The 26,941-nt window shown below is 47.8% G+C and overlaps 1 protein-coding gene across 1 annotated transcript in view; it reads right to left on the reverse strand.

Annotated features, from left to right (window-relative positions):
- Positions 1 to 26,941, reverse strand: part of LOC118018372 (transmembrane protein 132B) — a 324,057-nt gene that overhangs the window by 14,525 nt on the left and 282,591 nt on the right. The window contains exon 5 of the mRNA XM_035016819.1: positions 26,202 to 26,345. Within this exon, the coding sequence (XP_034872710.1) occupies positions 26,202 to 26,345 (144 nt within the window). The remainder of the gene's footprint in view (positions 1 to 26,201; positions 26,346 to 26,941) is intronic.

A 26,941-nucleotide genomic window follows, 5' to 3' on the forward strand; every position in this document is an offset into this window, starting at 1 on the left:
GCTTAGGGAAGACCGTGTGACCCAGTTCCGGCCAATGAGGTGTGAGCAGCTCACGGGGACGCCTGGAAGGGTCTCCTTGCTCCGAGATGCACAGGAAGCTGCCTTCCTTCGCCTACTGGATGTTGTCACCCACAGATGACACGAGGGACTGCAGCAGTGACCTCAGAGCCGTGCGGGAGCTGGCCACGGACCAGGCTGAGGCTGCGAGCCTGGAAGCACAGAAGGGCAGAAGCAACCACATCCCCGGGCCGGGATGGGCCACAGGACCAGCCCACCTGTAACCAGCCAGCCGCCCGCCTTCTCATCCGGGTGATGTACTTTCTCTCGTTGTTCCCGCCGTTTGGTCCATGGTCTTCTGTGACGTGCCACCCAGAGCAGCATAAATCTCACAGGACAGCCGGGGCGTCACTCCGCCGAAGGCGCTGCCCGAGTCATCTCTAACGTACGCTTGGCACTCCCTCACCTGGTCAGTCTGCACCTTCGGCGCACTGGGTGTGCTCCTGTGCAGACTATGTTCACAACATGTCCGCATGGCCTACGGCGTATCACGTACAACATGGCTGTCGCGCGGGTCACATGGCTTACCCCGTATTGATTACACCGACCACTCTACCTGTGCGACGCTACACCATTTACCTTTCATTACTGGGCACCACCTGACTGCCCCTGCTTGCTTTCCTGTTCTTATCTCTTCCCCCGTCTGGAAGGACAACACGGACCTGTCCCCTCTTAACTGCTGGGTCTCCACATCCAGCGGGGCACATGGCCCCCTGAGGTGTTCAACAGACAGACACTCCGTGGGAAGAGGTCTCAACGGTTTCCTCTGGGTGCCCCTACGAGAAGCACGCCTGGGGAGGAAGGGGAGGGGGAGCCTTAGACAAGGTCATCATGTCAACAGCATTCAGACAAAAGAGGAGACAGACCGGGAGGAGAAACAAGAGCAAAGCTCAGGAAGTCACAGGCCAAAGAGCGGATACACTGGATTCGTAGTATGAATGTGGCCTTTTGGCTAGGAACTGAGATCTCCGTGTCATGTCACACGCGTGTGTGTGTGTGTGTGTGTGTGTGTGTGTTTGGAGGGGACAGGAAGACCGACGGCAAAGAAAAGATCAGTCAGCCGCCCACCTCTCATCTAAGTGACACCTTCAGGGCTCTCTGAGCCCCAAAAGGAGCATTGAACACGAAATGCTGTGAATCCTAATATGAGAATAGCCCAGGTCAGGAACGTGGACGTTGGAAGCAGACGACCCCTGCCATGTTAGCGTGTGAGCATGTGAGAGATGGCTTGTAAGTGTCACCTTGGGAAGCTTGCCTTCAGAGGTTAATGTTTCACCGTCAAATTATACTTATAGGGCGTCTGGGTGGCTCAGTCGGTTAAGCGACTGCCTTCGGCTCAGGTCATGATCCTGGAGTCCCGGGATCAAGTCCCGCATCGGGCTCCCTGCTCGGCGGGGGGTCTGCTTCTCCCTCTGACCCTCCTCCCTCTCGTGCTCTCTGTCTCTCATTCTCTCTCTCGCAAATAAATAAATAAAATCTTTAAAAAAAAATTATACTTATAATAGAGGAAAATACAGGCTCTCCAGATGAAAACAAAAGTTTCCTTGGGGGTCCTGTAAGATAAATCATTTACTTCATTTTCTGTTTAAAAAAGAAGAATTGAGTCTGTGTATCAGCTGCCCTCTGAGTTTGCCATGCCCATGATTCGTCTGTCTGTCCCGAGAGAAGGTGGACTGCACGTAAGGCTCCTCTTGAGACCCCTGCCCCACCCCAAGAAAGTGCTAGAAAGGAAAAAACTACATGGTCAGGTAGTGTGTTTCCCACAATTCTCACACACACACACACACACACAAATGATGAAGTCCCATATTAAGATCAGTGAAAGAAACTAAGAAAAAACCTTTGATATTTGACTGTCATCCAGATCAAACAATTTGTATTTATCACCATGTTTAGCAAAATGCACTGTGTGTGAGCAGTGGGTTCTCACAAAATGTTTATTTTGCCTTGAGTTTGAACACTTCCAAGAAATACAAAAGGAGTAACAACTATCATGTGCTTACTATGCATTTAGCATGCATTGTTTTAAAACTATATATAGAAGTATACCCATTAAATCCTCCAAATGCTCCATGTTAGGTGTTTTGTCCCCATAGGATGGATGGGGAAACGGAGGCCCAGGAGAGGCTGCTTGTCCAGGGATCAGAGCTGGTGAAGGGCAGGGCAGGGGTTCGCACTCGGCCCCTCTGAATCAGGGGGCTTCTCAGAACTGAGTGTCATCACTTCAGTGCAACCTGCACAAGGAGAGACACACTCCTGCCCCCAAAGGACTTGACTGGGAAAAGCAAGACCTAAATACACACGCCGGGATTTTGTATCCACCTTACTGAGGTCTACTTTATGTTCTGTGTCTGTGTGAACGCACACTTGGTGGAGTCTGCAGTGCACACACCCGTGAAACCACGACCACACTCAGACACAGGACATTCCCATCGTCCCAGAAGACCCCTTGCGCCTCTTTTTGTCCACTGCTCCCCCTGCCCCTGCGTCAGGTACCATGGATGCGCTCTGCGTCACTAAGCATTAGGTATGGATTGATCCTTTGTCCTCAAGGCCAGGGACAGGGAACAAGAGTAACACTTGGTGTCCCAGACTGGGGTCCAGAGACCAGGGTCCTCGATCAAAAGCTTCCCTCATGATGTCTGAACATCACTCCCCATCCTGCGGGGCCAGACTCTGCACCTGTGACCCAGGGGGCACTAAGCCTTCCAGCTCAGACAGTCACTGCTCTGTCATTTAGGGAACACAGAGACAAGCTCAGGGCCGTGGTGTATTCTGATGTAACATAACTTTTCTCTGCCTGAGATCCCTCATCTGTAAAATAAGAATAAGTCATCCATTCATTTAACAAGTGTTTCGTTAATGTCATTTGAGACCCAAGAACTGTCCTGGGTGCTGGGAGGGAGAGACGGACAAGCTGAGCACCATGCAGAGAGGGCACATCAAGTTGCTAGGTGGGTTTGAGAGGAAGCTAGAGCAGGTGTGAGCACAGGCAGTGGTGATGGAGGGGCCCTCTCAGAACGCGCAGGGAGGGCTCCCCCTGGACAGGTAGTATCTGAGCAGAGACCTAAATGAGGTGAGGAGTGAGTCACGAGGACACACATATCTCTGAAAGTGGACGAAACAGAGTGCAAAGGCCCCAAGACAGACATTCTTGCCATATTCAGGGACCAAAGAAAGAGGGCAGGTGGGCACAAGGGTAGCTGGGGGAATGGACTTTACCCCATACGTGAGGACAATGAGAAGCTGAGGAGTCTGGAGCAAGGACATGGCACGTTTGGACAGAGTTAACAGGAAAGCTTGGGCAGGATCGCAAGAAGTGGTACCATGTGGGGTCCACCGAGCTGGTCCGACAGTCACACAAGGGTGGTACTGGTCAGGGTGGGAGGGAGGGAGGCGGTGAGAAGTGGCCCGATTCAGGATGTATTCTGCAGGTAGCCCTGGGCAGGATCGGCTACTGGAAACGAGGCTGGATGCAAGAGAGACAGAGAAGCCATGGGTTTTGGTCTGAGAGCCCAGATGAATGGCACTGCCATCCCCGAGATGAGGGAAGGCTGCAGGAGAGGCAGACCTGGGAAGAGAGAAAGGATCCGGGGGTCTGATTTGAAAATATTAAATCTGAAATGCTTATTAGACATTCAGATGAAAATGCAAAGTGAGAAGTTGGAGACCCGAGTTTAGAGCTCATGAGAGATCCAGGATGCAGAAATCACAGTATTCAGAGCCAGGAGACTGAGTAATACCACACATGGAAGCCTTGAGCATGCCAACACTTAGGGGTCACAAATAAAACGACCAAGTAAAGGACACTGAACACACGGGGCCAGTTCGTGACGAAGGAAAGGCACAGGAGAGAAGGGGTCTCAGCTGGTAAGTGACGGAGGTACTTGGAGAAGAGAATGTGACTGATTATCGGTGCTGCCGGGAAGTCAAGTGAGGCGTGGACAGAAGTCTGACCTCTGGCATCAGCCACGCAGGACAACCTGGAGACCTTGACATGGGGCGCTAGGGAGCCGAAGAGGCAAACACCTGATGGGGGTGGGCTCAAGACAGAATGGGATTGGGGGAAGGGACTACAGAAAGCTTTTTAAAGGAGGTCTGCCATAGGGGGCGGACAATGGATGAGAACACCTGTTCTAAGTGTGATATATGATGAACCACAAAATTCACTTAGCCTGGCACATGGTGGGTGCTCAAAAATAACACAAGTCATCTTAATTTCACTAACAGTAGTGGTAAGAGTAAGTAAATACAGCTGCCACACTGAACTTCACCAGGTCTGATGGCGAGTTGGCTGCAGACTGGCACAGCGGTCAGACAGCGAGTGTCTGTGAGTCCCGACCGTCTGTCCCGCTCAGATGGCCAGTTTTCCCAGCATTCCCAGCTTGAACTGAACAGCCCCTCAGCCCCACACCAAACCTACCAAATACCCACTATGAGTGTGGATACTGAGGTCAGAGAAGAAATTCATTGCCTGACCACCTGGAGCTCACGGCTAAAAACAAGCAAACAGAATCAACATGTCCCGAGTGAGCACCAAATATAAGTTGCTGATAGAACACTGCATTGTCGTAAGGCTCCCGTACCCCTGACTAGTACCTGTCGTGTAGCAAGAAGAAAACAAGACCTCGTCAGGGAGGCTTTTCAATCCAGTCACCCAAATAGGAAACAGGACAAAATCACAGACAGAAGTACAAGTTAATAGTTGGCCAACGGGTGGCAACACAGAGCGAAGCCTTTTTCAGAAGAAAAAAGAGTAGTTTCCCAGTCCGGAGGTGGGGATCCGTGAGGACTTCCCTTACACATGTATGACCTCTCTCGCCCCCCCAGCTGCATGGTGGGTAGATAGGAGGGAGGAAGACAGGAAAAGCAGGGGGAGGCAGGGGTGGTACTTCTTTAAAGATGAAACCTAACAATACTGCATTTTACAATGTATAAAACACTATGGCATCTGAGATTCTCAGTTGTCACGTGTGGCAGATTTCAAGACTGTTCCCAGCACTGTACCCTTATCCTTTGCCCTCTTGGTGTTTGCAACCCTGATGAGCTGAACCCCAGCAGACCGGAAGACCCACAAATAATAACAAACTGCTTGTGGTGGGCTGCAGTTGAGATATGGGGGCTGTTTGTTACGTAGGAATAACTGATGTACTCGATGATGTATTGTGAATAACACCCACTGTAGAAAATACATTTAGCTTACATTATGATCAACACACAAGAAGTATGGACAGAAAGTACGGACAGAAGCTAAAGTTTCATGAAAAACTACTTACCCTCACCACGTCACCAAGTCACTCTGAATTTTCTATCCTGTTCTGTTCCATCCAATTCTATTCACTTCTCTCAATGCCAATCCACTCTGAGCCATCCCATGCCATCAATTTTTACAAAATGCTGGTGAGAGCCCATAAAAAGTGGCCCTTAATTTGAAAAACCCTGCACTTGAGCATTGTGGGAAAGTTACTCTTTATCCCATTTTACAGATGAGGAAACTAAGGCTTAGGTCACCAGGTTAGTCGTGGAGAGGGAGAGCCAGCGTTCCAAGCTGTGTACTGCCCCAGTAGTCTCCTGTTTTATTGGTTAAATAGTGGCTGTGCTAACCTCTGATCCTCTCTCTCTATTTAGTTTGTTCTTGGTTTTCACTTAAAGTATTCTTAAAATAAGAGGCCTGGGTTATTCCCTGTTGAATAAAAATCAGAGACAGAATCAAGTCAGCCAGGTCCCAGTTTCAATCCAGAGATGTAGAAGGCAGCAAAGAGCATTCCTCCCACTCTTATCAAACTTGCAGAGTTAAAGCGTCTAAACCCAGCACAGAACTGAGCTGTGGGGCTCCAGACAACCCTGGAATCTGGAGAAAGACACATGCCCACAGGGAGAAAGGGAGACTGAGCATGCACTTCCCTGGGGCAGATACTGCTGGATGCCACATAAGCCAGTAAAAGGAATCCGGGTGAAAATTTTTACGGACTTGCCAAAGACCAAGTATGGGCTGCTGTGAGTGGAGGGGAAGGCCCTTGGGTCTGTAAATGTAGGAGAGTCTGTATCCCCTGTGAGCTCTGAGTCCCACCAGGCACTTGGGACGGAAGATGGGAGAATGGCCGGAGACCGCTTCCCTCGGGGGCCACTCTGCACAGTGCCCTACCAACAAGGCTCTTCTGTTCAGGAAGAAGCATGATAACACTGCCACTTTGCATACTAGTGGAATCCACTGCATCTAAAGGAAGTAGTTTGCATTCAATTTAAGCTGCTTCATTAAAAAGTCCTGCATTACTCTGGCGGACAGCCATGTGCTCAGATGTATACAATGTTCAAAATGTATACAGTAAGAATCTCCAGGACCTAACATGCACCTGTCCCCAGTGGGTCCTCAGATGATGCTAGGCTATCATGAATCAGATGCATTCACCTCCCTGACATAATCGTCTATCCCTTCCCTTCGGTAAATAAGCATTAACACGCCACCTTGGTCATCTAGAACATGATGAGTTATGCTCCATAATACTGTGTGCCTGTGAGAAGCATAACCTGAGTCTTAGCTCCCTCTTCTGCAATGTCATTTGGCCTCACTTGGCACAAACCTAGCATTTGCCTATAAAATATACCTTTCTTTTCTCAATGACCCATGCAAATGGCAGTTGGGTTCTGAAGTTAAAGGAGGTAAAATTGCACCCAACCAATATTATACAAGAAGATCTCTGTTTTCCTTTATAAGGCATAGCATTTATGATTTTTAATACAAAAATATGTACAATAACATGTATGTATGTGAGTAATATGTATAATTGACATGCAGCACACAGCTGCAGAGATGCGTGCTATCTGCAAGTCATTCCATTACTCCAGTGTGTCGGCCCTTCCAGCTGCTGTCACTGCCTATGCCTTCTGTAAAGACCTTCCAGTCCCCCCAACATTTCATGGGTCCAGGGTTGCTCTGTGGCCTCCATACATTCTTCAGCGTCCTCCTGAAGGGGAAGAGATCAACGAAGCCATCACAACCCACTTGCCCGGTCCCCAGAACTATGCCCCAGGAGTCTTTGACAATGGTGGGCAGACGCACATTGTGCTGACAGGTACCAACTTACACTACCAGGCAGAGTGGCACAGAGCCAAATGATCAGATGCATCATTCGTACCATATATAGGTATATGTATATATGTCAATGTGAATACACGATATTTGGGCCAAATGCACATAGTTGAACTGTCAAGAGTTAAATAATCATGTGATAGAGCTCCAAGCCCTTTGGGTCTCTGGTATGGTCATGAAGACAAATGCCAACGTCAGAACCGAAATCAAGTAGCAATGTCTGCATCTACCACCAATGTTACTTTAGACTATCATAAAAAATAAATATGCAAAGTCAAATAATTCTCCTAGAGCGCTCTAGGAGAAAACGTCCATGGACTCTGGCTACAGGAACCTTGTATCCACCTCTTTTTATCTTCATATGCTAAGACTTACCCTATTCACGCTTACTTCTTTGCCCCTCCTAAATTGTAAGGCAAGTCTTCTGAGGACAAGCATGTTGCGTTATTTGATTTTCTGCAGCCAGGGTCATGGCCTGGGGCCTGGGGCCTTGTGGACACACAAGAACTGTGCAGAGGCCGTGAGACAGGCCGAGTGGGCTGCTTAGGTTTGTGCAGCTGGAGGCTGCCCGTCTGTGAGCCCCTCCGCACCCCCCAGCCAACGAGGCCTCAGCAGCTCTGCTGGTCCTGCCAAGGCCCCCACCCTCAGGAGACTCCCCGAGTCCGCCTTTCCAGGCCTGACCACAACTTTGCACTCGGTCACATTTCTTTTCGTCTGTTCCTTCTCATGCAGACCGGTCTGGCTTCCCGAGCTGGACCACGCCTGGGAGGTGCCCTTTCTTCATCTCTCTGAAGTGGTGATTCCAGAGCCACCCTGTACCTGCCTGGCTCTCTAGGCCCCTCGGCAAGTGCACACCTCGGGGGCCGGTGTGGGCAGAATGGAGGCCACTGTGCTTCTGTCCTTTCCCATCTAACACACGCCTTCATTTCAGAACCTTGAGGTCCTGGTGCTGAAAGAGACCTGGGAGATAAAAACTGATGACGCCCCACACTACACAGAGGTGTAGCCCGGGGGGCGGGGGGGAGCATGGGACAAGTCCGTCTTAAAGGCACAGAGAGTTCTCACGAGTCTGGGGTTCAAACTCAGGCCCAGCGAGGGGCCAGTGATGACATCCGGCAGGTTCTGGGCAGGACTGCGAGGGCACAAAATGAATCCAAGGGTCGCAGCCCTGGAGGAGGCCGTGGTTGGTCCAACAATCACCTACAGGATGGTCAGGCCTCCCTGGCTTCAGTCCACTTGAACTACAAGGACGGGCTGCTGGTCACGTGCAGCCGAGGAGCCCAGGACACCTCCTGCACAGGACGGCCCCCTGACACTCCCTCTTGTCCAGCTTCATCTCCCACTCAATGGATGACTCTAGCACAGAGCACAATTCCCGCATTCTGCTTGCTGGGCCACGTCTGTGCAGAAATAAAAGAATTCTGGCCCTTCCGCACTAGGAGAAAAAAATCTCTGTCCAAGTCATATTCAGCAAGGTATGAGCCCACCCTCACAAACAAGTGCTTCCAAAACTTTCTTTGCCCCTTAAACAAAACTACACCAGCAAATTAGGCCCAAGAAAAAGAGGACACATTGATATCATTGGGAGATTTGTTGTAAAGTTTAGCATACGCTTATCTACGGAATGTTTTCATGTTCACATCTCATCCCTTGACACTGGGAGATTTTAAAAGCACCACCAACGCTTGTTAGTTTAGGAAAAGATCCAAGCACTTCGTATTCATCAAACGGTGCCGCAGAAGGGATTAGGAGCTGTTTATCTGGTGAAAGCCCAGCATATGGCCCTGCCCAGCCTCCCGCACCCGCTCCGACCGCACTCGCTGAGCCTGCTGGAGAGCGGCGCCGGTAATTAGGTTCCATTGGTGCAGATGCCAGAGCCACAGGCTTAGGTGTTCGGGGTTTGCACATAAATTAGTCGCATAACAGTAGAGCATTTTGGCAGGATAAGCATATTCGCAGGGGAAAGAGAGGGTTCATGCTTTCCAACTTACTTTGAAAGCACTTACTTATGAAAATTTTTTTAGAGCAGGAACTTTTCTATCAAAGAACACTGTGAATTATGAACTCTGGGCATACAAACCGGCAGCTGAGAGATTTCATCTCTGAGACTCCAGGCAAAGAGAAAACATAAATGCAGATGATGGTCCTAGCCACCAGTTGCTACAAAACCAGAACGTACAAGAGAGGGTTGTGAAGGCCCAAGCTGGGAAGCACTGGCAGAGACCAGATGTGCTCTCGGCTGCCAGGACAGGGCTGGGCATCCCGAGTCGTACTCCCAGTGACCAGCTCCAGGGATTGGCTGTCAGTCACAGGGGTTAGCCTGGCTGTCAGTCACAGGGGTTAGCAAGCAGTGCCTCGCCGCACGGAGTCCCCGGATGCTCCCCAATGGCCTCTGCGTCCATCCCAGCATGGCCTGGGCTACGTGAGATTCTGGGTATCAAAACTCTGCTCTGCCCAGACTGAGAAGTAGCCCCGTGGTGAAATTATAGCAGTTATTACATTGAATGACTCAGCTTTGTGGAACCCCCTACTTAATATCTGCAGCACATAAATGTAATTGCACCTAGTATATTGTTCTACTATTTCTCACCTAATACAGCTAACTGACCTAATGTATTTCTAATAGAATTCAGTTTACCCATACAGTTCAGCCATATTTTTCCCGTATAATTGGCCTGGGATAGAGCTTCAGGGTATTGGCTCAATAACCAAACCCCTCCCGTACTAGGGAGGTGACCCAAATGAGGAAGAGGGGTCTGCTGTTGGGGACTGTGGCAAACTCGACGGAGACCCCTGAGCCCCATGCAAAGGGGACAGCTCTGCTCACTGGCCTCCCACTGCCACGCAGGAATGCTGGGGCTGCGTCCAGAGATCCAACTTTGCGAGAGAAACGGGAAATCCAGGGTTTTGGTGAAATTGACTAATTTTTGAATGTTGGCATCTAAGTATATATATTTTATAAAGTACTTTCCTGGGCCAACAGAGCATGTCTTGAGGCCTATATGTGCCTCAAAGCCTGTCGTTTTATGGCCTCTGGCCTAAGGACATCCTGATAGACAGTTGACCCTTGAACAATACAGGTTTGAACTGTGTGGATCCACCTACATGTGGATTTTTTCCCATAAATACAGTATGTACTGTGACTGTATTTTCTCTTCCTTATGATTTTCTTAATAACATCTTATTTTCTCTGGCATACTTTATTGTGAGAATACAGTATAGAATACATAGAAAATACGTGTTCATCGACCATTTACATCATCAGTAAGGCTTCCCGTCAACAGTAGGCTATTAGCAGATAAGTTTTGGGGGGGTCAGAATTATACATGGATTTTTGGCTGTGGGGGGATGAGGGCACTTGTTGCCCCAACCCCTGTGTTGTTCAGGGGTCAGCGGAATAGGATAGGATGTCAGTCCTGCAGCACAGAAGGGTTTGATTCTGTTTTGTTTTCCATGCAACACGTTGAACGTTGAGGTCCACGCATGGACTTAATAGCACCAGACTGCTTACTAAACCCGTTCTCAGCTCCCCAGACTCTGCCAGAAACAGGAAACATCTCACTTGCCAATGCAAATCGGCTCACAGCGGCTGCCCTAGGGAGCTCTGTCTTGGGAAGGAACCTGGGCTCTAACCGGAAGGCGTGCTGGGATTGATTAGTGATGCCTCCATAGGCACAGGCTAGGATGTGTTCTCCCAGCACATGTTTTACTTATTCTGTATTATTTACACCATACTTATGAAGCCAAAATTCATTTGCCCAGTGTGCTTGACCAAAGTCCTTTCTGCCCCAACCAGGGCCAAGTGCAAGCACTGAAATCAGAGCTGGAGAATCCTGCAAGAATCCCAGTATTGTTTTGTCACTCAAGGAGGCTGTCAAGGAAGGCACATGAGAAACCAGCCATCCCCAGGAGTGACTTTCAGATGCACAGACTGTCTCCGCACACGGCCGTCTACTCATCTTTGCCTAACTGTGCTTGAAGGGAAAGAAGTCGGAGTGTAACCCAAACATTTATTAAATGTTGGACACAAAGGATGTCAGGAATTCGTTGATATATTCCCCTCTCTCTTCTTGGGAACATACACCCTGGGGAGTGATACGCTTGAAACTCTTGATGATGGAAAGTGCTCAACTGTCCAGAGCACGAAGGGATGACTTTATTAGGGCAATCACTTGGGGCTGAGGTCTTTAATTTTTAAAAAGAGCCTGTTACACTGAGCTCTAGAAGTGGTTAAATATATACAGCACATTTGGGATGGGGGCTCTTTAGAAGGCTAACCCAATGCCGCAGGGGGAACAGAAGTCAACAGAAGTGTTCTGAATTCTGAGATTTTCTTTTAGCATTTCAAGTTCAACCTTAAATGTCTCCATGGCAAATTAATCCAAGAGCAGTTTAGAAGATGTAATCAGTAAAGAATGAATAAATTGACTGTATGAATATAAATGATCTTTTACTGCTGGAAACCCATCCTTCTTGAAAATGGAAGAGATAAGAGTCCATTTGTGTAACAGGCGGCTGCATGAGCCACTCCGTCCACTCTGAGAAATCCTGTCCCCTTGTTTTTAGCTGAGACACAATATATACTTCCAGCAGCTGCAAAAGGCAGCATTATTCTCTGAAAGTCTATATTGACCTGGCAATACACAGCAATAGGACGCCGATAAATTGCTCATGCTGAATTCCCTGCATATTTGGGGAAAATCTGTGAGCTTCTCAGGTGACTCCTTTCATCTATGGCTGTCATGTCTCATGGGTCTCTGTAACTCTCAGCTGCAAAAGGCGTTCTAGCTCTACTTTGTGGTGCTTCTTTTTATGTTCATTAGCCCCTGACATGAGTGAATTTCTCTTCAGACATTTGAAATGTTTAAGAGAAAAAGAAGACACATTTATATCATTGGGAGACAATAACCTTAATCTCAGGATATGCTTAAAATAAGTCAATTTACAGATCATCTGGGGAGGGGAAAGCCTACATGAATTGATATACATGAAGATCTCAGACGTCACTGCGTAAGAAGTACTTGATAAGTGCTAGTTATTGCCATACACAAAATCGGTCTCTGAGGTTCGTTTTGAAAAGCAGATTCCCAAGATTCCCCCGAGTGATAGCTGGGGCAGGATTAGAACCCAGGCCCGCCAGACCCCAAGCCTGCCCCTCATCCATGAGCGGTGGCCTCATCTCTGGCACCAATGAGCCCCTCGCCCCACGAAACTGCATTCGCCGTCCACTCAGAGAGCTCCTGCTCTCTAGGGCCAAGCACGGGGTGACGGGGTGATGGGGATGCGCCGCAGGCAACATCCAGGTCCCACCCCGTCATGGAGCTGCCAGCTTGAGGGTGAGGACAGAGGAACGAACCAAGAAACTGACATGTTATAACACCCCACCCTTGACACCCAAAGCAGCACCCCACAACAGCGTTCGCTCAGGCAGTGCATGTGGAAGAGACGTGAGTGGGAAGATGTTGAATCTAAGGGAAGACGGGCCCACACGGAGGTCCTGCTGCGCCTTCCCTTTGGCCACAGGGGAAGGGGTCACCCACTCTGCTCCTGCTGATGGCTGACGATTGCTGAGAATGAGCTCCAGACCGCGAGAGGGGCTGGAGCTGGGACATAAGGACAGGGAGCCCATCTGTCTCTCCCAGATAACCATCACAAAAACGTCTTCTTATACTATCACCGTTAACTTACTGAAGAAGGTCCAGATTCGGCCACAGTGGAAACATGCAGACTGGCACCCTCACGCTGGTGCCCAGACCCCCAACTCCCCGAGAAGGATCTGGAGAACAGGAGTTACCCCTGCCATGTTCTCCGAAGCAAATCCACTCTCAGATTAACAGTGAAAAGCTTGGGCAGGCAGCCTGATCCCCCGATGAGCTGTGCTCACCTCAGCGTGGCCCCCAGGGCCAGACACAGCTCTGAGGGTCCAGCCATTTCTTCTCTTCTCTCAAACCAGACGTGAGGCTCAAGGAAGTGACCACATAGTGATATTTGTTCCTTTAGGACATTATTTTTAGAGGTTTTTGAAGTTCATACATTCAACAAGTATTTGCTGAGAGCCCACAGTGCACAGATGGAGCAAGATAGACAAAATGCCCTGCCCTCCTGGAGCGGCCAACCCAGAAGGTTTAAAGACGAGTGTGTCCGTTGTTTACGTATAGGTCATGCGGGCGCCGTCCCTGACTGGCACCCGATCTCTGATGTTCCCTCCTCCGACCTGCTTAGCAGCCGTGTTACATCAGGACAGAAGAGGGGTGCCAGACACATCCATTCCTAAGATAAAGGCCCCCATGGATTTAACAAAAAGCACAGAAACTTAGTGGAGTAAGAAGCTCCCAGAGCAGATGACATAACGTAACTTGGCCCAGCTCCCTTGTCTATGATGCCCCTCACAGGCTGTGTGCAAACACCAGGGACCTGGCTCATGGAAGGAGGGATGTCCATGACTAATAACACGATTTCTTGCTGTATTGGGAAAAACACTTTTATACTTAGGTTCACTTCACTATATAGGACACACACAAAACCAGCCTATGCGCACCCGCCTAAACAAACGTCTAAGAACATCAGGGGCTTCGGCTTCTAAAATCAAGCTCAGTGTCAAGGGGACTGGACACTCCTCAGGAGGAGCCAAATCAGATCAAGTTTCCTGCCCTGATTAGCATTTCCACCCCAGATAGCTGGCATTCCAGAAAGTCCATCCCTAAACCTGGCTCATGTTTATACAACAAATGCTTCAAACTAGAAGCCTTCCTCTACCCACTCTGCTTGAGACTCTGAATTCATAAGGCACGGACAGCAACTAGCTTATTCTTGAGTCTAAGACAAAGTTCTGCTGCTACAATTTTCCCCATCTGTTTTGGAGATGAGAAACAATTGAGCAGCATGAAGTTACAAACCTAGGTTTAAACACAAAAACAAAAACCCAACAGACATGGCCCAGAATGCTATTACCTCCCAACCTATGAAGCACTGGGAGTTTCAAGATATTCCAAACCTTTCCTCTTCCACAGAAATAGTGTTAGAACACTGTATTGCTGGAAACGCAGAGCCACACGATCAGTAGGCACATAAAAAGCATTTGACAAAACCCACCACTCCTTCATGCTAAAACACTCAACAAACTAGGAATAGAAGAGAATTCCTTAACATGATAAAAGGCATGTCCAAAAGAAGAAAAGAAAAAAAAAACCCCGCAGCTAACATTATACCTAATGGAGACAAAGTGCTTTCTCCCTAAGATCAGAGAAATGACAAAAACTCCATTCTCACTACTTTGATTCAAGATTTTTTAAAGATTTATTTATTTGAGAGAGAGGGAGAGAATGCGTAAGCAGGGGGAGGGGCAAAGTAAGAATCTCCAGGAGACTCCCCACTGAGTCCAACAGCCCAACATGGGTCTCGATCCTAGGACCCTGAGATCATGACCTGAGCCAAAATCAAGAGTTGGATGCTTAACCGACTAGGGCCACACAGGTGCCCCTCTACTCAACATTTTACTGAGATTCTAGCCAGGACAATTAGGCAAGAAAGTGAAATAAGAGACTTCCGGATTGGAAGGGAAGAAATAAACTATTGTTCTTTATAGGTGACATGATCTTGTATATAGCAAATCCTAAGGAATCCACTTAAAAAACTGTTAAAACTAATAAACGATCCCAGCAAATTTACAGGGTAGAGGATCAATATGCAAAAATCAAGTGTCTCCACACTAGCAGCGGACAACTTGAAAATAAAAATCACTAAATAATTCCATTTACAACAGCACCAAAAGAATACAATACTTAGGGACAAACACAAAAAAAGAAGTGCAAAACTTACACTCTGAAAATTTAAAATATTGTCGTGAGAAATTAAAGACCATACAAATGTGAAGACATCCCATGTCCATGATCAGAAGACTTAACGTTAAGATGGCAATACTCCCCAAACCAATCTATGGATTTAATGTGAAACCTATCAAAATTCCCAAATTCCAACTGCCCTTTCAGCAGAAACTGACAAGCTGATCCAGAAAGGCATACGGAAAGTAAAGGGACCCAGCATAGTCAAAACAATTGCAAAAAAGAATAACAAAGCTTGAGGGTTCAATAATCCCAATTATAAAACTTATTAGGAAGCAATGGTAATCAAGAGAATGTGGTACTATCATAAGGAGAGACTTATCGTTCATTGGAATAGAATTGAGAATGCATAAATTAAATCTTACATATATGATCAATTTATTTTCAAAAAGGGATGCCAAGACAATTCAATGGGGAAAGAACAGTCTTTTCCACAAATGGTGCCAGAACAACCGGATGGCCATATGCAAAACAGATGAATTTATGTACTTAGCTCCTGTGATACACAGACATTAACTCAAAATGGATCATAAACCTAAATATAAGAATTAAAACTATAAAACTTTGAGAAGAAAACATATGAGAAAATTTTTGTGAACTTGGGCTAGGCAATTATTTCTTAGATACAACAGCAAAAGTATAATCTGTTAAAGGGAAAAAAAAAAGGATAAATTGGTCCTCATCCAAATGAAAACTTACACTCTTCCAAAGATCCTATCATTAAAAAAAGAAAAAAGACCCTAGTGGTCATGAAAAAGACAAACCACAACTAGAAGAAAAGATTTTCAAATACCATAAGGGATAAAGGACCTGTAACCAAAAGAAGAATTCTCAACACTTAATAATATATAACAAACAAGCCAATAAAAAAACGAGCAAAAGACTGGGTATTTACCCCAAAGATACAAATGTAGGGATCCGAAGGGGTACATGCACCCCGATGTTTATAGCAGCAATGTCCACAATAGCCAAACTGTGGAAAGAGCCAAGATGTCCATCAACAGATGAATGGATAAAGAAGATGTGGTACATATATACAATGGAATATTATGCAGCCATCAAAAGGAATGAAATCTTGCCATTTGTAACGATGTGGATGGAACTGGAGGGTATTATGCTGAGTGAAATAAGTCAATCAGAGAAAGACATGTATCATATGACCTCACTGATACGAGGAATTCTTAATCTCAGGAAACAAACTGAGGGTTGCTGGAGTGGTGGGGGTGGGAGGGATGGGGTGGCTGGGTGATAGATATTGGGAGGGTATGTGTTATGGTGAGCGCTGTGAATTGTGCAAGACTGTTGAATCTCAGATCTGTACCTCTGAAACAAATAATGCAATATATGTTAAGAAAAAAAAAAGAAGAAGGTAGCGGGAGGGGAAGAATGAAGCGGGGGAAATCGGAGGGGTAGACGAACCATGAGAGACGATGGACTCTGAAAAACAAACAGGGTTCTAGAGGGGAGGGGGGTGGGAGGATGGGTTAGTCTGGTGGTGGGTATTGAGGAGGGCACATTCTGCATGGAGCACTGGGTGTTATGCACAAACAATGAATCATGGAACACTACATCTAAAACTAATGATGTAATGTATGGGGATTAACATAACAATAAAAAAAGAAACAAACAGGGTTCTAGAGGGGAGGGGGGAGGGGGGATTGGTTAGCCTGGTGATGGGTATTGAGGAGGGCACATTCTGCATGGAGCACTGGGTGTTATGCACAAACAATGAATCATGGAACACTACATCAAAAACTAATGATGTAATGTATGGTGATTAACATAACATAATAAAAAAAATCAGGCAAAATGAACAGCCATTTCACCAAAGATCAGTGGATGGCAAATTTCACATGAAAACTGTCCTACATCATTAATCTTAAGGAAGTACAAGTTAAAACTAAAATGGCATACATGGACATACCCAGTAGACTGGCTAAAACTAAAAAGACGGAGCATACCAAGTGTTGACAAGGATATGGAAGAACTAGCACTCTCAAACTCTGATGACAGGAGTGTAAAATGGCGCAACCGCTTTAGAAACAGTCTGGCAGGTTCTTAAAAAGTTAAATATACACTTACCATATGATTCAACTTTTCTAATCCAAAAGCTTATGTCCAGACAAAAACCTATATGAATGTTCATAGCAGCAATAGTGGTGAAAGCCAGAAACTAGAAACAGGCCAAATGTCCACCAATGGATGCATGATCTATGGTACGTGCATACAGTGGAATGCCACTCAGCAGTGAGAGGGAGTGGCTCCTGATACGCACAACCACATGCGTGAATCTCAAATTAACTGTGTGGGTAAAAGAAGCCAGACGTAGGAAGAGCACACACTTTCTATGATCCCATTTATATGAAACTCCAGAAAATGACAGTCCTTCTTCAGGAACAGAGAGAAGATGAGTGTTTGCCTGGGGACGACTGGGGAGGGGCAGGAGCAGCGTGTTACAAAGGGGCATGAAGAAAGTTTGGGGGTTGAAGATATGTTCACTGTCTTGAATTTGGTGATGTATGACTTGGAACATCAAATCTGTATACTTGAAATATGTGCAGTTTGCTGTCTATCCATTATACCTCTAAAAGCGGTTAGAAAACGGTCACATGTGATAGCAGCCTCCACACATCACCTTCGTACCTAAATCCACTCACACCTGTGCCTACCGCGTGCAGGTAAGTGACCCTGTTAACTACTGAAGTTTGTGCAAATTATTTGAGTTCTTCGGGAAACCCAGTGAATTTGATTATGGAGCTGATACACTCTGCTCATCATCAGAGCTGCCCGGCGGGAGTTCCAATTGTGAACCAAGCGCCACAACATCGAGGGTCCCTTTCCCTCCCACTGAACACAAATATGTCTCCAGGGGACCCAGGCCCTGCCTGATATCCGAGACACGGTCACAGGCTCATGACTCTAGCACGCCCTCCCACCCCCGACCTTGGACCTGAGCAGGGCAGGATGGAGAAGAGCGGACGGGAGGCACCAGGAGAGGGGGGTAGGAGCACATGGCCATGTTGACCGAGGCAGGGAGGCTCGCGGGCCTCCTCTGGCTCATTCCAAGATTTCTCTGCATTATGCAGAAGCAATTCCAGAATATCAGCTCTTAATTGGAGATGCCAAAGACAGAAAGGAACAAAAGAGCTAATTCATATTGAAATCACAGTGGTGCTGATGGGAAGAAATGCTGGGAAGGCGGCCGTACCCATCCCTCGGCCAACAGGAAATGCATGCTCCGTCCCCAATTAGGAAGGAACAATAAAAGTCCAAATCGCCAGCACAGAGAAGGACAAAATTGGGCAATAACAGCCAAGCTGCCTGACAACTTATTCTTAGCCGCCTGGCTCCTGGTGGTGGGCAAAGGGAAGGAAATTCATGCCCAGAAATAGAGTAACAGTGTTCTCTGTAGGAATTTCTGCCAAGCATTGCTAAGAGAGAAAGAAATCGCCTTAAGCCTCCTTTGGATTTCTCTCTGTCTCCTTCTAAATAAAATTAGGATCAGTCTGAGAGCTTCTTGGAAGCCTGTCGTAGCCCAGCGCCGACAAGGACCCTTTCGAGAGAAGTCAGGGCAGAGACCCTTGTGAGCCCCCTCCCCTGCCTCCTCTTCATCGACACCTGTGGGGTCCTGACCACATCCCCTGTCCCACCTCCACCGGCCCCCCGGGGAGCATCTTCTGTTTCATGTCCTGTTTCCCAGGACGGGAAGGTCAGACCGGCAGCCCCAGGCAAGATGTGCTTGCAGAGCTCTTTCAACCGAAGGACTTGCCACCATTTAACAGTCAAAACTCTTACACAAAATTCTGGACTTCCAGAAACATCTGTCTTTATAAAGTCTGTCTATAAAATGAGCGAAGAAATAGGAAGAACTGCACTTTCTGGTGCGATGAATTTGGACATGCAGTGGACTCATGTTTACTCAAAACACACTGAGCACAGCGACTCGGGTTCCTGAGCCGTAGGACGCGGTGACACTCACGCCCACCTCATGGGGCCGCGCGGGCCGGTGGCTGTGCCGGGTCCGAAACCAGCAGAACGGAGTCTGACGTGGTGTCGCTGGGTGTGTTAGCTGCGTGCTGCTGAGACTGCTCACTCGGATAGACCCTGGGGACAGGACCACCCGTGGGACATGGGCCCTGCCCTCATGGGGCAGATGTGCCACGTGACGAGTCCCTAATACGTGTACCTACCTAGGGACCCACGGAGGGGAGGACCTGCGGGGTGCACAATGGCAGGAACAAGGTGACTACACAGAGGGGGTGCCCTGAGCAAAGACCAGAGGACAGCAGGATGTCCACAGGTGCGGGGGACAGGGGAGGGGTGCTGGGCACAGGAAACAGCATGAACGCAGGAAGAAGATGTGCAGAACCCCAGAGAGGAAGGCAGAATTTGAGGAGAGAGGCCAGGTCCAGATGAGCCCCTGGATCCAACTTTGCCTGAAGTCACCCCGGCTCTTTTAGTTGCACAACTCAATACACTGCCCCTTTGTTGGCTTAAGACAGTGGATTTGGGTTTCTATGACCTGCAACCAAAAGAAAACAAAACAAAACAAAACTCAACCAACGCAGAATGTCACCACTACCTGCCCACTAGTCATTGCCAACACCCCCATCCAAGCCCCTCCACCTTGCTCGGTGAGGCCAGCTCCAACGTGCTTCTCCAAGGACTATGCCCAGGGCACACCAACCTTCCACCGCATCCTCTACAAATCCAAGCACTCAAGGAAAATGGGCTCACATGGCCTTTTGTAGGTGCTGCCAAAGCCAGTAAAGGAGCTGCTCTATCAAAGCTGATGTCCTCCTGAGGGGACATCGGGTTCCCTTTAGTGACCAGCTCCCAACACACTGCTCAGCAAGTAGCAGAAAACTCTGTATTTTACAGCACTTCTACTGCCTTCCCTTACCCCTCACAGACCAACTCTGGAAACAAGATCCTTCCCTGGGGCAGAGAAGGCTTTAAAATGTTAATGCCCTTTTATGAGGCCTTTAGCATCTCATTATTGGAAGTCCAGCTGACACCAGAAGGCTGGGAACTTAATTATGGCAGCCGAAAGATGGAGGGCACCATCTTCAAGACCAGCATGAGCTTACATTTATTTTTCTCCAAGTGTGAATGAGTTCCTCCCCTGCTGACAAGGTGTGGCTGGCTGCTGTGGTTCCAGAAACCACAGTTCACTGATAAATAGTGCAATTAGCGACACATGAGAACATGAAGCCATCACTGAGTCAGAATGGTAGATAGTCAGAGATTAAATCATAATTACAACGTGGAAATTGCAGTTGTCTTTCTTCCTCTGAAGGCCTTTGAAGAAACTTAGCAAAGACAAGAAAATACATCGGGGGGGCAGCATAAAGACCCTTCCCCAAGATGTCCATGCCCTAAACCCCAGCACCTGGGAATGTGTTACCTTACAGGGTGGTGTAGTGGGTTCACCTGTGGCCCCAAAGTGCTATGTCCAAGTTCTAGCCCCCGCTACCTGGGAACGTGATCTTCTCTGGAAACGGGGTCTTTGAAGATGTAATGAAGGATCATGAGATAAGATCATTCTGAGTTAGGGTGGCTCCTAAATCCACTGACAAGTGTGCTCTTATAAGAGAAGGCCATATGGAGACACAAGGGCAAGACCCAGTGAAGACAGAGGCAGAGACTGGAGGGACAACGGCCATAGGCCAAGGACACCTAGAGCCACCAGAAGCTGGAAGAGGCAGGAAGGATCCTCCCCTAGAGCTTCTGGAGGGAGTACAGTCCTGTCAATATCTTGATTTCAGACTTCTGGCCTCCAGATCTGGGAGAAAATAAATGTATGTTGTTTTAAGCTACTGAGTTTGTGGGAACTTATTATGGCAGCTCTAGAAAACTAATACACGCAGGAAAGCTGATTGAGATAAAGATGTGAGATGAAAGGATTAGCCTGGGTTATCCAAGTGGGCCTAATGTAATCACCAAGGTCCTTGGTAAAGAGAGGCAGGAGGACGGAGTCGGAAACACAGTGACAGAAGCAGAGGTGAGAGAGGGGTTGAAAGAGGCCACAGTGCCGACCTGAAGATGGTGGAGGGGCCACGGCCAGCAATGCAGGTGCCTCTAGAAGCTGGAAAATGCAAGGACACAGGAATGCAGCCCCATGGACCTGCTTTAAACGCCTGACCCCAGTATGTAAGATAACGAATGTGCTTTGGTGTAAGCTACTAGGTTGACAGCAATTTGTTAACAGCAGCAAGAAGAAACTAATACACCACCTTCCAGGTAATGAGGAGGAAGACAAAAGTCTTCGACAAACATCACAGACTTCTGGATGAGAAAGCCATAGAACGATGCTCTGCTCCTGGCTCACAGGGGGGTCAGAGGGTGACAATTCCAGATGACCAGGAGCCATTGCGTGGGAACTCCGTCCCCACATTCACCACCCCAGGGACTTACTCACCCGTCTACGTGCCCGTTCCTCGTGTACAAACTTCGCGATAGTAGGCTCACCTACCTTGAAGGCTTGTTGTGAAGACAAGATGGGTCACTATTTCTAACGTCCTCATTATAATAGTACCTGTCACCTACTATGTTCTCAACAAATATTAACTATGAACACCCATTAGCTCAGCTGTCAGTTCCCAATGACAGAATTCATACTGTTCCACCTCTGTAGCTCCCAAAGCTCCTGATACGTTGCCCCCACACGTCCATCACTGGAAGTATTTGTGGAACAAGACCCCCCCACAAGAAGAGAAGCAGCCTTGGATCATAGTGCCAGAGCCAGGTCTTTACCCAATGCCATGTCCCTCTCCCCGCTCTTTGAAGACTTCCAGTAACATGAAACCACTGGAGATGTTCCAATAAAGACCAGGCAGCCACTCTTGGCCTGTTATCTCCAGGAAGCTCTAGCATTCATTCATCATTCATTTGTTAGTAGATTCCACAAATATTTACTGAGCCCCCACTGTGTTCCAGATTCTGCTTAGGACTGGGGAGAGCATCGTTAATAAAGTCCTAGACTCTGTAGACCTTGCAATCAAGTCGAGGTTAAGATACACAGATATGAATATGGATATTGATATGTAGATATAATGTTTATTGATCTATTATAGATCCAGCACCATGTGGCTTCCTTTAGATATAAGCTTACTTAATCATCCCCAAAGCTCCATCTTGGGATTCTGTCATGTGCAGATTTGACAAGCAAAAATTCAGTTACATGTGCTTGCAATGACTAGGGGTTGCTGTCTGTCCAGCAGAAGTGGTAAGAGAGAAGGATAACAGATGGGCATGTATCTCACCACCAACTCTGCTCCAGTCTAACTTACAGAGATACCCCGAGCGTTCCCTTTCAAACTAGCCTTGACCGACAATGCCCCAGGAGATTTGGCCACAGCTCAAATGCAAGGAGACAATTTTTTTTTTTTTAAATATCAACTGTCTTTAACTTTTTGAACCCAGGTGTTGTCTCAGGGATTTTCAAGGATTACTTTGATTACTGTTAGTTCTGCCTCTGCCGTATACACTGACTTGCCCTATGGAAGGTTCCACACTGTGTCATTATCATCCCTGTTTTACAGATAACAAATGGGGCTCAGGGAGGTTAAGTGATTTGTCCAAGGTCAAATAGAGATGGAGGCGGAGTCAGGATTTGAGTCGATGTTGACCTTCTGAAATCTTAACCAAAAGGATTCACTACCTCTGCGTTCTCTTTCTTTATAGTGAGCTGGAGGGGCTCCCTGTTAATTTCCACTCTGGGGATTTAAATAGCACAGATCTTCTCTATCTCTTGTGCGATGGCCCCTGAAGGCTTACAGAGAGCTGTCCTGTCTCCCCCTCTTCATCTCACCCCTAGGCCTTTTCTTCTCATCACCAGGCTACACGCTCATGCGTCCTCCAACCATCTCTCTGTGACTGACGTCAAGGGCCCTCTGCCCCCCCGGACAGTGTTGCTCCCATGCCTAGAAAGACATACAATTCTCGGTCAGGGTGGCTGAGGGAGAACCAGCATATGTGGCTGATTTTTAACAGAAACCAGGGTACAAGACATGCCTCACTTTCCTCTGAAATCTACTATCAGAAAACCATCATCAGGAGTGCGACGAGAAGTGACAAATGTCCCACAAGCCTCCGTGGGGGGGCGAGAGGGAGTGGTGGGAAGTGAGGTGATTTGGAGGGCCCAGGCATTATGCACAGGGGTGTCCTCCAGACAGCTCCAGGTGAGGGTCTCAGGAAGCAACCTGACCTTGTGATTTTCATAAGAAGCTGGAAACCCAGATTTCTATGTGAATTTGACAATTTTTATAGGGTGGCAAAAAATTAAATAATAGACACACAGAGAAACACACACACACACACACACACACACACTACTGTTAAGATGCATCCTCTACTGGGTATGTGGTTTTTTACATAGAAGTTAAAACTTAAAATTTATCCTTCCCAGTCTTGCCAGATTAGGCCAAACTTCCAGCCTTTTGAAATTATGTGTGTCCTCAGATTGTGTACTCCCAAAGTCATTCAATCCCAAGTCAAAGAAGCCAATCCGTTTACAATTTACATCTTCCTAAATTCATACTTATTCCCTTACCTAAACCACAGTCTCAATGCATAGAACTTCCAAGGCACAAAGATCTTTGGTGAACCTTGCAAGATTCTCCCTGCGGAGCACACAGTGTTTTCTGCAATCGTGAAGGAGTAACTGAATGACACCTGTGCAGGCTAAGGAGGTCTCCCCGTGGGGTGCTAACAAATGTCCCCCATGGTTGGAAATGCCCCTGGGAGGATGCCGAGGCCAGGGTGCAGCTCTGCGGGTGATGCTGTTTGTCTCAAAGTGGAGGTGACATTTACTACAAATATTGACACTAAACCCATGACAAATGCACCACAGCCAATTAATTAACACCCCTCCCTTGACTTGGGCCCCAGGATTTGCAATAGAGCCTGGGATCCCCTAGAAAAGTCTGAGAAGCAGCTCTGAGCTTGATGGTCTGCTCACTCCAGTTTGTTCTGAAGATCAGGTCATAATTTGCTCGAAGAAAGCTCCATCTTCATGAGGCCACAAAAGTGACAGTTAAGTAAAAAACAAAAATAAAAAACCCCAAAACTATTGTCTTCCAAAGCAATGTATCTATCAGGCTGGGTGGAGGCTATTTCTAGTTCACGTCTCTGCAGGGGAAACGAGCAAGTATAAGGCAGTATGGGAGGGCAAATCTTTCCAGGGCAGCACAGGGGGGGCCCCTCGCTCTGGGGGGCTCCCCTAGGCTCTCGGGAGGGAGCACAGGTGTAGGGGGCTGCAGATGTAGGCCATTTGTTTGGGCCGCATCCCCCAGATGCCATCTCCATATGTCACTCCCCATGTCTCCCTCTGGAATGACATGGGGACCGTAAATAACGTGCACTGTCAAAGGCAATCAAGGACGATGCACCATCAGTATTTCTCCTTCTGTGGGGAGGGGTTTGTATGACTTGGCTCAGATCTTCCTAAACTCTGAATACAGCAGGCTTTCGATTTGTTTAATGCAAGCTGCCCACAGAGTACAAGGCCCACTAGGGGCCGCAGGGCAGGGCTGCCTGCGATCTGAAGCCAATCCCCCTTGTGTCTCCAGGGACAAGTAGCGTTCCAAGCCCAGGAAGCAGGCTGTGCCAAGTCTGGGTTTCCTAAGCATTAACTTCTTTTCTTTAATTAGGCCCCACAGACACATCAGTTCTTCTTTATCAAAACCATCTCTGGCTGAAGGCAGAGCCTCCTGTAGGTCACCACGAGAAGAATCGGCCCTTCCCAAATCTTTCTACCACAAGGAGAACCCTAGAGGCTTTTCTGTCTACCACAAAGTTCTTCCGCCTGGGACCAAGTTTGATTTACCCTCTAAACAAGAACCTGTGGAATGTGAGGGAAGACAGAGCCTACTGCCTTGTTCTTGAATGAATGGATGGGCCCCGGGGGCTCGCTTAGCAACTTGAGGGAGAAAGGACAGTTGGGAAGCTTCAAGTCCTTTCTCTATGAGGTGTCTCCTGCAAAAGGAAATGGCCAAGCAGTGTGCCAAGAAAAAACAGGCAGAAACTCTAAATTAGGTGGTTCACACAGATCCCTGCAAAGAACATGAAATAATCCATGGGCTGATTCCTGGCTGAATTTGGACTCATAAATACAGCTACTTAAAACGAAGAACCCAGAGGAAATGCCCCCATGGCCAGATTACCCAAACCATGAGCTGAATCCCACTGGTACTCAAATTAAGTTAGGAGGCACATGGAGGGACTTTTATTTCAACAGTCATCTATTTTAATGTATATTAAGAAAAAAATTAGCACATCAAGACCATGGACTGTAATGTCATTATAATGAGGCATAGGGGCATATGGGTTATTTTAAATAAAAGACTTATAACCTGTGCAAGGACATTCAGCCTCTCCCCTCTGCACCCCAAAATTTCCCATGTGAAAGATGCCCCCCTAGTGCCCAGAAGTAAAGAAACATCCTCATCACTGAGCTTGGAAATTTAGAGAAAGTGGTAAGAAAGACAAGAAAGCTGTATAAACATCCCTTGTTACTTTTTACTAATTTACTACCCCAGCCCACATTCTTTCTAGAATTCCTTACTAGGTGTGTGCCTTAGCTGAGTCAGTCAGAGTGCCTGTCTGATAGAATTCCTTACTAACTGGAGCCCCCAAAGTGAAGTTTTCTTTCCCCTGTCAAGTCCTCCCAGATTCATTGTCTCTGTCTAAAAAGTACAAAATTGCCTGCCATGGTCATTTCTTTAGGTCTCAATTTCATGACTGGCCCTCTGTGCACACTTCATAAAACTTTGGGATTTTTCTCCTGTTAATCTGTCTCGTGTCAATTTAATTCTTAGTCCAGCTGGAAGAACATGAAGGGTTGAAGAAGAATTTTTCCTTCCCTTCAGAAGCTAAATTAGTATTAAGTTTGAAAAAGTGACGCATCTAAAGAAAATCTGTTGGGTAAATAATATTATTTACAAAGGAAGCTGGCAAACATTGAGATGACATGTGCATTGCTAAAATTAGGGAAATATTGTCCTGTGACCAAAAGGAGGGGAAGAAAATTATTTCTGCTTAAGACACCAGGGTTCCCCACTCCGGGGAGGGAAACAGGTCTCCTCTGGAGGGGTCAGTCCCCCACTCCTCAATGTGGTCACCCTGGCTCCAGCCCCACAAGACCCTGGGACAGAGGGACGGCCCCCAGAGGACCGGACCCCGGGCAGGATCGGCGGTAAGGCCCCTTGTACCTTCACGACGTCTTCATCCGCAGACCTGCACTCCACAGCCTCCAACACGTCCACCACGGAGCCGTCCTCCTGAATGCCCACGACCTTGACGGGAACCGAGACAGGCTTCCCGGTGAGGACGGCCGTGTTCAGCACCTCCGTATCCTGCACAGGAGAACAGAGGGCGCAGGTCACACACAAGAAAGCCCGCCAGCAGGCAGGGGTCACTGGCCTGACTAGTTACACTTTAGCTCACGTCCTGCCACTAAAATTCCCATCTACGTGTACCAACTCCCCAGGCCTCGCAACACAAAAATTCTGGAGTCAGAAGCATTCCATCCCAGACTGAGCTCAGGAAGCCTGACCGCTAGACCTCCTTCTCCACCGCCAGGGGCAGGGGCAGGGCAGGGTCACATCCCCCCAGGGTCCCTCCCATCACCACCCACACCCCAGCCTGCAGAGGGGCTCACACACCTCACGGGGTGCCTTCCAACATTCACCAGATCTCCACTCAAGGTCACTTGGTAAGTGACTGCCTATGCTCAGAGCTTATTAACACAATGAACATGGCCCTCAGTGTTGTTTCACATGAAGAAGACAAATAACAGGGCGCCTAGGTGGCTCCGTCAGTTAAGTGGCCAACTCTGGATTTCAGCTCAGGTCATGATCTCAAGGTCGTGGGATCGAACCCTGCATGGGATCGAGCCTTGCGTGGGCTCTGCACTCAGCATGGAGTCTGCTTGTCCCTCTCCCTCCACTCC

Source organism: Mirounga leonina, unplaced genomic scaffold, assembly GCF_011800145.1.
Source record: "Mirounga leonina isolate KUSES-001 unplaced genomic scaffold, KU_Mleo_1.0 Mir_171, whole genome shotgun sequence".
Lineage (NCBI taxonomy): Eukaryota > Metazoa > Chordata > Mammalia > Carnivora > Phocidae > Mirounga > Mirounga leonina.